The 14,070-nt window shown below is 44.9% G+C and overlaps 1 protein-coding gene across 1 annotated transcript in view; it reads left to right on the top strand.

Annotated features, from left to right (window-relative positions):
* LOC308163778 (rho-associated protein kinase 2-like) overlaps window positions 1-14,070 on the top strand; it is a gene marked incomplete at both ends in the record, with an annotated part of 206,775 nt that overhangs the window by 35,878 nt on the left and 156,827 nt on the right. The window contains 8 exons of the mRNA XM_080537966.1: window positions 959-1,040; window positions 3,361-3,461; window positions 4,365-4,502; window positions 5,693-5,953; window positions 8,371-8,515; window positions 10,064-10,202; window positions 10,959-11,050; window positions 11,238-11,397. Coding sequence (XP_080394092.1) covers window positions 959-1,040; window positions 3,361-3,461; window positions 4,365-4,502; window positions 5,693-5,953; window positions 8,371-8,515; window positions 10,064-10,202; window positions 10,959-11,050; window positions 11,238-11,397 — 1,118 coding nt within the window. The remainder of the gene's footprint in view (window positions 1-958; window positions 1,041-3,360; window positions 3,462-4,364; window positions 4,503-5,692; window positions 5,954-8,370; window positions 8,516-10,063; window positions 10,203-10,958; window positions 11,051-11,237; window positions 11,398-14,070) is intronic.

Genomic DNA, 14,070 nt, shown 5'->3' with positions numbered 1-14,070 from the left:
AAGGCAGACAACGGAAAAATCTGCTTCATAATTGAAATTCCTAAAGGTTTGTAACAGGCTAAACAATGTTGTGTGTGATTCCTTCATTCCACACTTCTTTCCGCATACCTGCTCCAACACTTTCCTTCCACAACAACGCGAGCAGCGCAGAAAAATGTGTGTGGGGAAAAAAAACAGCGCTAAAAATACTACGTTTGTTATGAGACTATGGCGGGACACATTAGAATATGGCGGCCCGCAGTCTCGTCTACGTATGGGAAACACGGCGTCTCTCAACGCCGCCACAACCACGTGGTTACTACTCAGGGTCGCTGGCAGAGGAGAGAATAATATTAAACGTGAAAGAAAAGGAAAGTGAGGAGGAAGTTGGGAGATGGTTGTGGTGCGCGTAAATGGTAAATGGTAAACGGACTGCACTTACTGTATATAGCGCCTTTTTTGCTGCTCCAAAGCGCTTTACAACGGCCTCTCATTCACCCATTCACACACACATTCACACACCAATGGCGGCAAGCTGCCATGCAAGGCGCCGGCCCGCTCACTGGGAGCAATTTTGCGCTTCAGTGTCTTGCCCAAGGACACTTTGACATGTGGCCAGCCGGGGCTCGAACCGCCGATCTGCCAACCTTGTGATCATTAGACGGCGACTCTACCTCCTGAGACACAGCCGCCCCATGTACACAAACATGGTTGTTGTAGGACACCTTTACATCAGCGTTTATATTAGTTCCCCCTCCCAGTATTATAATGGGCTGAATAACTATAACTATGTATATATGGACTGAACAACTGGAGTCTGGCAGCTTTCAGGATGACTCACGTCAGGGCCAGAGATCCTCTCTGGTCCATCAGTACGAAGACCCCAGAGGCTTCGTAAAACCTTCACAGTGGAGTTATGTAACGTAGGTTATGACCTCTGTTTGATGGATGACATATTCTCTGGTTTTCTTTGTTGCAGGATTCCATGAACGCCCTGGTTCTGGACCTGGACTACCCAGCCCTCCGGAAGAACAAGAACATAGAAACCTTCTTAATCAGATGTAAGTGTGTGTGTGTGTGTGTGTGTGTGTGTGTGTGTGTGTGTGTGTGTGTGTGTGTGTGTGTGTGAGTGTGAGTGTGAGTGTGAGTGTGAGTGTGAGTGTGAGTGTGAGTGTGAGTGTGAGTGTGAGTGTGTGTTTGGCTACATGTGTAAAAGAGGTAATAAGAAAAATGTTTCATTATGACGTTAAGATGGGCAATAACATTTAACAACACTGACGATTCAGGCCTCATACCCACTTAATATAGCTGGTCACAGTCATTTCGCTGGTTACAGAAACATCCTGCAGAGCCATATCCAAACACACTGGATGTCCGTCAACAGCTTTCTGCATCTATGGGAATTGTGACCAAATCAATAAAAGGTCAGCCCCTCTCAATACGACAGCCAACACTAAAACCTGACTCTGCAAGCTCACCTGTGTGGAAGTGGTTTTGTTCAAATGACCCCCTCTTTAAAATGCTCAAGCTGCTATTTACACACAACGACCACTAGTTGGCAGCTTGTAAATTAGCCTGCCTCCTACACAGAAAAAAATGGCAAAATAGTTTTATACTAGCTTATCCTAATGTTTTTTTTGAAAATGTAAGGATACTGGGTGGTAGAAGGCACATATCTAGGAAACGTCATGAAAGGAGGGTCCTGAAATTTGATCGAGTGTAAAGATAGACAATTTTACTCTGGTGTCGTGTCTGTTCTAGTGTTAAAGTAGATTTGGATAAATCTGTCCCATTACCTTTGAGTACCCTGTACTCTGAGACAGGGGTACTATGCTCAAAAGGTGCTGTAATTTTGGAGTGGTAAAACCAATATTCATGGGCAAAAATATTAGCACCCCTGCACTTCTGTCAGATAATGCACCACTTCTCCCAGAACATTGGTATTCATTGGTTTATTTATTTTGTTTGCATTAGATTAGAACAACACAAAAAAGCAGAGAAAAAAAGCCACATCTGATATCATTCCACACAGAACTCAGAACATGGACTGGACAAACTTATTGGCACCTTTTCAGAATTGTAAGAAATAATTGCATTTCCAGTATGTAATGCTCCTTTAGTTTTGCATTTAATTAGTATTTAAACTCAACTGTGACAGGTGCTGGCAATATACAGATCACACTTGGAACCAGTTGAAATGGAGAAAAGTTGACTCAACATTGTGTTGTGTGTCTGTGTGTACCACACTGAGCATGGAGAAAAGAAAGAAGAGCAAAGAGTTGTCTGAGGATTTGAGAATCCAAATTGTGGAAAAGCCATGGACTACAAGTCCATCTCCAGAGATCTTGATGTTCCTGTGTCCACTGTGCACAACGTCATCAAGAAAATGTCCAGCCCATGGCACTGTCGCTAACCTCCCTGGACGTGGACGGGAAAGAAACATTGATGAAAGATTGCAACGAAGGATTGTTTGAATGGTGGATAAAAAAACCTAGATCGACTTCCAAACAAATTCAAGCTGACCTGCAGACACAGGGTACAACAGTGTCAGCTCGCACTCTCCGTCACCATCTGAATGAAATGGGACGCTATGGTAGGAGACCCAGGAGGACCCCACTGCTGACACAGACGTGAAAAAGCCAGACTGGAATTTGCCAAAACTTACCTGGGAGAACATCCTGTGGACAGATGAAACCAAAATAGAGCTTTTTGGTAAAGCACATCATTCTACTGTTTACAGAAAATGAAATGAGGCCTTCAAAGAAAAGAACACGGTCCCTACGGTCAAACATGGGGGAGGTTCACAGATGTTTTGGGGTAGCGTTGCTGCTTCTGGCTACGGATGCCTTGACTGTGTGCAAAAGCTGTGGATCTCTACTTTAACATCATAGTAATTGTTTGATTTGAAATCCAAGTGTAGAGAAAAAAAGAAGAGAAAATGCTTCACTGTCCCATTTCTTACACTGTATAGCCTATGTCTTATAGACACACAGTATAATTTATGCTTCCTACTCACTGCTGCAATCTTGTTATGGTGTGTAGTGTTAGTCATTGCTGCTATTGTGTTACTGTGTGTAGTGTTAGTCACTGTTGCTGTGGTTACCTGGTCTGTATTACCGTATATAGAGCCACTACTGCCACTGGATGACTGTGTATTTTTGTAATGTTACTTTATTATTCAGTCCTCTGTATTTTCGTGCGAGTAAGAATTGAATTGTTGAGTCATACACGATTGAACTGTTGAAACAAACCCAAAGCGTGTGGATTGCGTTGCACTTTTCCTTTTTGGTGAACTACCCTTTAACCTCCTACCTCCTTTCTGGTATGTGTGAGGCTGTGTGCGTTTGTGTGCCAATGACTTCCTGCTTCCTCTCCTGGTAGATGAGAAAGCCATGGGTCACATACGGGAGCTGCAGATGAAGTCGGAGGACTTTGACAGGGTGAAGGTGATCGGCCGGGGGGCTTTTGGAGAGGTGCAGCTTGTAAGTAGACACACACACACACACACACACATCAGATTAAAAAGGTTTCTATGTGTTGTTCTTCCATAGGGCTGGGTTGGGCTCTCTCTCTGTCTCTCTCTCTCTCTCTCTGTCTCTCTCTCTCTCTCTCTGTCTCTCTCTCTGTCTCTCTCTCTCTCTGTCTCTCTCTCTCTCTCTGTCTCTCTCTGTCTCTCTCTGTCTCTCTCTCTCTGTCTCTCTCTGTCTCTCTCTCTGTCTCTCTCTCTCTCTCTGTCTCTCTCTCTGTCTCTCTCTCTGTCTCTCTCTGTCTCTCTCTCTCTCTCTCTCTCTCTCTCTGTCTCTCTCTGTCTCTCTCTGTCTCTCTCTCTGTCTCTCTCTCTCTTTCTCTCTGTCTCTCTCTGTCTCTCTCTGTCTCTGTCTCTCTCTGTCTCTCTCTCTGTCTCTGTCTCTCTCTCTCTCTCTCTCTCTCTGTCTCTCTCTGTCTCTCTCTCAGTCTCTCTCTCTGTCTCTCTCTCTCTCTGTCTCTCTCTCTGTCTCTCTCTCTGTCTCTCTCTGTCTCTCTCTGTCTCTCTCTCTGTCTCTCTCTCTGTCTCTCTCTGTGTCTCTCTCTGTCTCTCTCTCTGTCTCTCTCTCTGTCTCTCTCTGTCTCTCTCTGTCTCTCTCTCTCTCTGTCTCTCTCTCTCTGTCTCTCTCTCTGTCTCTCTCTCTGTCTCTCTCTCTCTCTCTCTCTCTGTCTCTCTGTCTCTCTCTGTCTCTCTCTCTGTCTCTCTCTGTCTCTGTCTCTCTCTCTCTCTCTCTCTCTCTCTCTCTCTCTCTCTCTCTCTCTGTCTCTCTCTCTCTCTCTCTGTCTCTCTCTGTCTCTCTCTCTGTCTCTCTCTCTGTCTCTCTCTCTGTCTCTAATGCTCATTTACATTTCCCCCTCAGGTAAGGCACAAAGCATCACAGAAGGTGTATGCCATGAAGCTGTTGAGCAAGTTTGAGATGATCAAACGCTCTGACTCTGCGTTCTTCTGGGAGGAAAGGGATATCATGGCCTTCGCCAACAGTCCGTGGGTCGTACAAGTAGGTATTACTTGATGTTTCACTAATGTTAAGCGATGGGGCGGCTGTGGCGCAGGAGGTAGAGCTGCCATCTAATGATCGCAAGGTTGGCAGATCGGCGGTTCGATACCCCGGCTGGCCACATGTCGAGGTGTCCTTGGGCAAGACACTGAACCCCAAATTGCTCCCAGTGAGCGGGCCGGCGCCTTGCATGGTAGCATGCCGTCATTGGTGTGTGAATGGGTGTGTGAATGGGTGAATGAGAGGCCGTTGTAAAGCGCTTTGGATAAAGGCGCTATATAAGTCAGTCCATTTACCATTTATGTAAAGCCTACGACATAAAGCCTATTATGTTTGGCATTCTGAAGTGGAGAACACCAAAACATTTCCCAATGTGAAAAAACGTGAAAAGGTTTGTTCCTTATTATAGCCATAATGTGCTGGCAAAAACAATGTGGGAACAGTCCCAGATCAAGGGTGTTATTGCAGTATGTCTCAAATTAATGGGAAAGATGGGCAACCCTAAAATGACTTACTTCTTATCTTCTCTGTTTGTTTGGGGGGTAGTGGATAGTGAGTTGGACTGGTGGTCAAGGTCATGAGTTCACATCCCACCTGGGAACACCACCACTAGAGTGCACTTGAGTGAGGCACTCAGCCCTAAGTCACTCCAGGGAGACTGTCCCTGTAATCTCTAAAAAGCATCTGCTATAGGGTCATAAAAGTGTCTGCTATAATGTGATATTGATGCATATCATAGCTCCTCAACAAAGGGGTGAGGAATGGGGATTCACCTCGGCACTGGACCACTTTTGAGGCCTGAAAATCCCTGAAAAAACGTTGACTTCAGATCAAACTATTCCTTTAACACTAGAACAGACACTACAACAGAGTAAAGAAACATGTTCTATCTTTGCACTTGATCAAATTTCAGCACTCTCCTTTCATGACTTTTCCTAGATATGTGCGTTCTACCACCCAGTATCCTTACATTTTCTAAATCACATCAGGATAAGCTAGTATAAAGCTATTTTGCAGTTTTTCTGTGTAGGAAGGAGGCTAATTTACAAGCGGCCAACTAGTGGTCGTTGTGTGTAAATAGCAGCTTGAGCATTGTAAAGAGGGGGTCATTTGAGGCGGCTCTTTTAGTAGATAAAAAAGGCACGGCTGTTCCAGTGTTAACCCATATTTGTCTTTGTTTATTATCTTAGTTATGCTGTGCCTTCCAAGACGACCGCTACCTGTACATGGTGATGGAGTACATGCCAGGAGGAGACCTGGTGAACCTCACCAGCACCTACGACGTGCCTGAGAAGTGGGCCAAGTTCTACACGGCCGAGGTGGTGATGGCGCTGGACGCCATCCACTCCATGGGCTTCATCCACCGCGACGTGAAGCCGGACAACATGCTGCTGGACCGCCACGGACACCTGAAGCTGGCCGACTTCGGCACCTGTATGAAGATGGACTCGGTGAGTTCAAACCCTAGCGCAGCGATTCCCAACCTAGGGGCCGCAGCCCTCTGGCGGGCCGCGAGGGTACTGCAAGTGGGCCGCCAAATCATGGGCAAAAAATTAACTTAACTTAAACAACAAATTCATGGTACTGTATTTTTTCTTTAATTCTTTAATTCTTAAAGAATTCTTTAAAACCTTAAGAAAATGCATCATCAGTGTGCTACTACTAGGCCTACTGCACTGTAGGTATGATGATTGTATGATGATGAATCATATGAAATATCCAATAAGAATAAGAGGATAATGATGAGACACCCCAAAAAATGCCTGTGTGGGCCGCGAATACTTAAAGAGATTTTTAACTGGGCCTTGAGTCCAAAAAGGTTGGGAACCGCTGCCCTAGCGAGCTCCAAACCCTTTACCCCCTGCTCCCCCCTAATTCTCTAAGCACTTCTGTAGTGTTGGAAAGGATTGAATAGGTTTAAACAAGACGGTGAAAATCCACATTGTTTGGATTGCCATCAGACGCCAAGGTGTTTTTTTAAAAACCACATCATTTGTATTCCTTCTTCCAGGTCTTAAAGACGTGTGGACGAATAGAGGCTAGGGTTTCTGGACAGAGCGGTGGTGTAGTGGGTGTTCCTTACTCGCCACAGAGTGTTGTCGGTGGTTGTAGTAGTGGCCTGGTGTTTAGTGAGTTGGACTGGTGATCAGAAGGTCATGAGTTCAAATCTCACCTGGGAACACCACCACTAGTGTGCTGACGAGTAAGGCCATGTAATCTGTCATTGTAAATAGCTTTGGATAAAAGTGTCTGCTAAATGGTTCAGATGTTGTGGATTGCAGAGTGCTTAACTCTCAAGGGTTCACTCAGGACCTTACGTAGGGGACTACTTCTCCAGATACCCGAGGCTGTCGTTCTCAAGCCTCTCAGAGGAGGAAACATCTCATAAGTGCTCGATAATTCAGAGATCACAAAGCTGTGTTTCTCTCCCTCTCCCTCCCCCTCCCTCCCCCCCCTCTCTCCCTGTGTCTCTCTCTCTCCCTCTCTCTCCTTCCCCCCTTCCTCTCCCCCTCCCTCCCTCTCTCTCTCTCTCTCTCTCTCCTTCCCTCTCCCCCTCCATATGTCTCTCTCTCTCCCTCCCTCGCTCTCTCTCTCCTTCCCTCTCCCCCTCCATATGTCTCTCTCTCTCTCCTTCCTCCCTCTCTCTCTCCCTCCCTCGCTCTCTCTCTCTCTCTCCCCCTCCCCCCCCCCTCTCTCTCCCTGTGTCTCTCTCTCTCCCTCTCTCTCCTTCCCCCCTTCCTCTCCCCCTCCCTCCCTCCCTCTCTCTCTCTCTCCTTCCCTCTCCCCCTCCATATGTCTCTCTCTCTCCCTCTCTCTCTCCTTCCTCCCTCTCTCTCTCTCTCTCCTTCCCTCTCCCCCTCCATATGTCTCTCTCTCTCTCCTTCCTCCCTCTCTCTCTCCCTCGCTCTCTCTCTCTCTCTCCCCCCTCCCCCTCTCTCCCCCCCCCCCCCTCTCTCTCTCTTTCACATTTGGCCCTACTTCTAAATGATCAAGATTCTTTAGACATAGGAAATATAGCAGCACGGTAACAGTGACGATTTGGGTTGTCACACACAACCATTAGCAGAGCAGCAACTGAAGACATGAATTAATGGTTCCTACGGCACATCATCCAAAGATATACAGAGTTATTCAAACTTTATGTCTAAAGGAATATTGTTAACTTGCTTGTATTTATAGGCGTAAACATTTCTTGATGAAATTAGCAATTTTCGAGCTTGAACTTGAACAACAGATTTCAGTGGGACAAACATGGGTAAATAAAGATGACATTTAAAAAGTACATAATCTGCATGTGTAGTGTTTCCTTGTAGAAATTATATAATTATGAACTTCTTTTTCAGGAGTTTGTTAACTCAAAAGGACATTTTCATGAAAACTAAAAAGGTGTTAGTCTCAGTCCGCCCTTCTTATGGTCACAGAATAGAATGCCTTGGTGTGCCAGAGCCCTGCAGCATCTTAATGGAAAGCGTAAAGATCCATGATGATGTATATTTTGTCCAAACTGATCATCTTCTCCAGAAAGCCTAGACTGTCTTAGCTAGGAGGCTCTTGTGCACAACGGTTATGTGAAGGTTATATGCTGGGACCATGTGAAGGGTGGACTGACGGTTATGTACTCAGAATAGTTTGTGCGCAGAATGCCCCTTCAACCAGTAAGATACATACAAGACAGATTTGGACACGGCACACCAGTGTACTGTGGCTCATACATTTTCAGGATGAACGACTGTTAGTAGTTTCTCCTAGATAGTATTAACCTCCAAACCCTTCGGAATATTCTTAAATTCTTGCTACTAGAACGTTTCTGTATTCTAGTGTTTTCGACGTTGTTTGAACATCTAACTGAGGGATTGACGTGTTGCAGACAGGCATGGTTCACTGTGACACGGCAGTCGGCACGCCGGACTACATCTCCCCCGAGGTCCTGAAGTCGCAGGGTGGGGACGGCTACTACGGCCGCGAGTGTGACTGGTGGTCCGTCGGGGTGTTCATCTTCGAGATGCTCGTCGGTGAGTTTATGTCTTGCCTTGTCAATGTATGCTGCCTTGTCAATGTATGCTGCCTTGTCAATGTATGCTGCATTGTCAATGTATGCTGCCATGTCAATGTATGCTGCCATGTCAATGTAAGCTGCCATGTCAATGTAGCTGCCTTGTCAATGTATGCTGCCTTGTCAATGTCTGCTGCCTTGTCAATATCTGCTGCCATGTCAATGTATGCTGCCTTGTCAATGTCTGCTGCCTTGTCAATGTATGCTGCCTTGTCAATGTAGCTGCCTTGTCAATGTAGCTGCCATGTCAATGTAGCTGCCTTGTCAATGTAGCTGCCTTGTCAATGTAGCTGCCATGTCAATGTCTTCTGCCATGTCAATGTAGCTGCCATGTCAATGTATGCTGCCTTGTCAATGTAGCTGCCATGTCAATGTCTGCTGCCTTGTCAATGTAGCTGCCTTGTCAATGTATGCTGCCTTGTCAATGTAGCTGCCTTGTCAATGTATGCTGCCTTGTCAATGTAGCTGCCATGTCAATGTAGCTGCCTTGTCAATGTAGTTGCCTTGTCAATGTAGCTTCCTTGTCAATGTAGCCGCCTTGTCAATGTCTGCTGCCTTGTCAATGTATGCTGCCTTGTCAATGTATGCTGCCTTGTCAATGTAGCTGCCTTGTCAATGTAGCTGCCTTGTCAATGTAGCTGCCTTGTCAAACAATCTATGTCCGCTGAGTAGGGGAGCGAGGGGTATGTTGTCGCACGCTGTCTTAACATTTACTGGGCACAATACATCACAATGGTATAAATATCATACCAAATAAAAGAATGAAGTCTTGGGCACATATTTTGTATTGATTATATCTTCATATCTTATTTATGTACAGAGCTGTAGATCGTTAAAACAACAAGTAGACAGACACACACACACACGCACGCGTCATATTTGGACAAGTAACTTGAGCTCTCGGACAAGTAAAAGATAAGGACAAGTACCTGAAAAAGCGTAATGTCAAGCCCTGGTCTGAATATTTTTGCAGTTCATAAAAACAACAGACGAATAACAGAATAAAAGACGACTGGGGGAGGGGGGGGTTGTCGGCACAAGCTATTAAAGGTGGCCTCAGAGACGTGACGCTGGAGTGACTTCCTGATGTTTCATCTTCACCTTTACACATTTTGCTTGTTAGTGTTTTTCGTACACACACAAGCATGGCAACACAACATTTACAGCTGTGACAAAAAAGCTGCTCCTGCTTTAGGCTCGCTATCTCTGCCAGTAGTCACCCATTCATTTGTGACTATGACATCACTGAATGTACCTCTAAGTGGTCCTGTGTGCCGTAGTCAGTAGAGCTAGACATTAGCAATGCTTAGGTTGGGGGCTTCGTTCCCGCTGGGACCATTATCAACAGAATGTATGCACACACTGTAAGACCCTGCTACCTACTACTACTACTACTACTACTACTTTACTATTGTAAATGTCTTTTCATAATTGGCATATTTAGAAAAACAATAAAAAGCAGCGATAATATGTGGTAGTTTGTACATACTCTCTCACTCCCCTTTAGGTGACACACCGTTCTATGCTGACTCTCTTGTGGGAACCTACAGCAAGATCATGGACCACAAGAACACCCTCAACTTCCCAGATGATGTGGAGATCTCCAAAGACGCCAAGAACCTCATCTGTGCCTTCCTGACCGACAGGTAAGTGAAGAACCTCCAGCCAGTGACGATGCAAATACAACAGGGTGCTGCTGCTCTTGTGCAGCAGGGGTTTGTCACTGAGTTTGTTCTGTTTTCCAAAGTGAAAACAACCTTTTCTATCCAGGCAGTCTTAAAACACAGGTTCCTAACCAAGAAGCTAGTGAGGCAAAAAAAATAAAAAAATAACACTAATCAATGATATCACAATCCGGTCAGGGTTGAAGTGATGTGAACCAATGAGGTGCTAGCACGTGAGGCTAGCAGGTGCTAGAGACAGGAATAGAAACCTGTGCTGCAGGGGGAAAAGACCTGCACAGAAACGACCGGCGTGGCTTGGAGGGATGATTCTGGGAGGGATGATTCTGGGAGGGATGATTCTGGGAGGGATGATTCTGGGAGGGATGATTCCAATTACAACGGGATTTTTCTCTTCATGGGATGTGCATATATGTAGGAGTGAGTGATCTTCTTTTGTTTTTTTAATAATTTCTTAGTGGGGCAGTCCCACTTATATTTTTCATTTTATTGGACAGATACAGTGAAGACAGACAGGAAAGTAAGGAGAAGAAGGGAGAGAGAGGGCATGTCAGCAGGGCATGGGCCGGATTCAGACCCATGCCGACATGGGCATATGTCTGCACTGTAGACCGCGGTGCTAGACCACTGGACCACCCCAGGACACAAGAATTAATCTTAAAGGGATCTAGACCAGTTTACTCCCTGATCACTCACGCAAGCCTGTTTGTTTGTGTTAAGGGAGGTGAGACTGGGCCGTAACGGGGTGGAGGAGATCAAGAGGCACCCCTTCTTCAAGAACGACCAGTGGAACTTCAACACCATCAGAGACAGTGAGTATCCCCAGGCTCAGGCGATCGTTTTTAAATCTTCCCCTGGTTAGAATTTATCCTACACTAGTTGTACACTGTCAGTCATGCCTGCTCTCTCTTTGTTCCTATCTAAACCCCTCTATCGCATTCTCTCTCCCTCCCTCCCTCCCTCCCTCCCTCCCCCTCTCTCTTGCTTCGGACCCCTCAGCGGCGGCCCCTGTGGTTCCAGAGCTGAGCAGCGACATCGACACCAGCAACTTTGATGAGATTTCGGATGAAAAGGGCGATGTTGAGACCTTCCCGACTCCAAAGGCCTTTGTGGGAAACCAGCTTCCCTTCGTTGGGTTCACCTACTTCAAGGAGGACCAGTAAGGCTTATTACAGTATTTCTTTTCACATTTTCCCTCCTCCAAAAACCAAATGTTTCGTTGCTTATGTGGTATGTCGTCTCTTTCATGACCCAGGTCTTGACCATTCGTAGTCAAGCAAGGTCCTTCATTTCATGAATTTGCTTGTTCACGCGAAAGGTTAAATGCAGGATAATGCAGGTAAATGCAGGGTAACCCTGCATTTAATATTGTGATGTCCTGATCCCACTTTTTCACTACCGATATCTGGGCTTCAGATATCTGCGAGACGGATATCAATCCGATATTTGTATTTATTTTTTTACTCCTGAATAATAACAAATACTTCCCCAGTATATAGTCCACAACAACAGTTGGCTATTAAAGACTGCCAGCCTGTATTCAAGTAACAAAAACAGTACTCTGCAGTACTCAGTGACCAACTGGTTTAACGTTAAAACATTTTAGCAGCATTCAGCATTGTAGAAAAAATATGAGACCATCTGTCCAAAAATGTAAGCTGAAGCGGACCATGCAACATGACCCAAAACATTCCAGTAAATCCACCAAGGAATGGATCAAAAGAAAGAAACGGAGAGTTCTGGAATGGTCAAAGTCAATGCCTGGATCTTAATCCTGTTGAGATGGCGTGGGGTGATCTGAAAGGGGCTGCGCATGCAAGACACCGCTCAAACATCACGCAGCTGAAACAATTCTCTCTGCAACGTCTCTAATGCCTCTTTAGCTTTGCAACTGACTTGCCTTAATTCTAGGGTAAGAATGTTCTAAACCAGGGGTAGGCAACATTTTTGATATGAAGTGCCATTTTTAAATGTTCTTGTTAATCAGTGTGCCAACCACAATATCAACATCAATTATGACTCGACACCAAACCAAACAGGCCAAAAGATCTGGGGGGTGTTCCATCAACATTGCTAAAGGAAAATCAAGGCTTATTCTGATAAAGCTCATGAGATTTGTCTAAAAATCCAGGCTTATTTTGATTAATCTCGCGAGTTACCAAAAATAGGCCTGGATTTTCCTTTTGCGACGTTGATGGAATACCCCCCTGCAATGTTATTCCAACCACAACATAAACACAATTTTTCAGCAAAGAGCTATGTATGCAAAGCCATGTATGCTAAATAAACAGGCCCAACAGTCAGTGTGATCCCTGGCCCTGTTTTCCTCTGCTCAGATCCATTACCTGGGGGTACTTGGTCACTTTAAATTGCACACAAGCTTGAGAGGCTCTTCATGTGTGAGAATATCTGCTCACACAGACAGGTTGATCTGAAGACTGTCAGCAAAGCCAGGGCAATGTTCCTGAGACAGCTGAACTTCTCCGGTGCAGACATCCACTGTACCCCCTCCGCAACTTACGCACGCTACGTCAAAACACTGCGCACCCCCCTATTCACTAGTGTGTCACTAGCCAGTGTTTTCATCAACCAGTTGCTAGTCATTTTTAGTTTTTTTTACATATTCTGAAACTACAGATTGTAAGCTTTCAAATGATGTCATACATTGAAATCGTAAAAAAAAAAAAAAAAAACGACACAAGTATTTGAATGTTGGTGCACCTCAAACACAGAATGGGAGAAAAGTGACTAATGTAACATCTAACTGCATTTTTTTTAATGCATCACAACATGCTGATGCTAAAAATACATAACTACACATAATTATATGATCAGATTGATCACACAGTCCTTGCTTTTCAACACGTCCCAAAACTAAAGTATGTTTACAAGTAAAGTCTCCCTTAGCAGTAGCCTACAGCAAACGAGAACAGAGAATCCAATCCACAAATTATAAGTACTTAGTTATCGTTAAACTGTTGTTTATTATATCGAGTGGGTACTTTAAAACGTTGAATTATGTGTTGTGAAAAATACAGAAAACCAGATATTGTTGTCACAATAACTTTCACTTTAATTTTCGAGTCTGTGAGTGGTTTAGCCTTCGACTGGCTTGTGTCACCCCTTTAAGGGGTACGCTGCTGCTCCAACATCAGGATCAGACGCAGGGTGAGACTTTCAAAATAAACCTTTTTAATGGTTTCCGTGTCGTTTTGTGTGCTTTACACTTGCCTAGAATCTATTTTATTTTGGAAAAAGTCGGACCGGAAAATGTATTATTGTTGCCAGACCCACTGCGGGGGAATACGATGCGTGCTGATGAGAGACAACATTCAAACTTTTTTTTAAAAAACTCTTGCACACGTATTGCTCGCGTGCCATTGGTTAAGCTGCCCCCTGTTCTATACCCTTATCCTAAAAGTCACCAGTAATTAGCATTTAAAAGCTTCTTTTTTAATCGTTCATGGGGGGCATGCCCCCGGACCCCCTAGCAGGTCTGTGTTTCCGTGCCCATGCATTCTTCTCACCTTTTCCCCACCTAACCAGTTTGCATCCCTGAACTTTCCAGTAGAACACTTAAGCTAGGGTCTATCAGAACCGTGCAGATGGGCTTGCCAATAACAATACAAATAATGTAATGGGCGAGCATTGCAGTAGCCTTCATAGGCTGGGCTGGAGCAGGATCAATAGGATGGCAGAGGTGCATATCCTATAGTGAGATGTCGGCTGAAAGAGAACCATGATGATAAATACATGGATTTCTATACCACACTTTTTTCTTATATGAGGAATCTTATATCTAATCAAGTGCAAGAAAATAGGCTAATTTATT

This window comes from Nansenia antarctica (genome assembly GCF_963989245.1).
Source record: "Nansenia antarctica genome assembly, chromosome: 8".
Taxonomy (NCBI): domain Eukaryota; kingdom Metazoa; phylum Chordata; class Actinopteri; order Argentiniformes; family Microstomatidae; genus Nansenia; species Nansenia antarctica.
The sequence above is the reverse complement of the archived record's forward strand: the minus strand, read 5'-3'. Positions and strand labels throughout refer to the sequence as shown.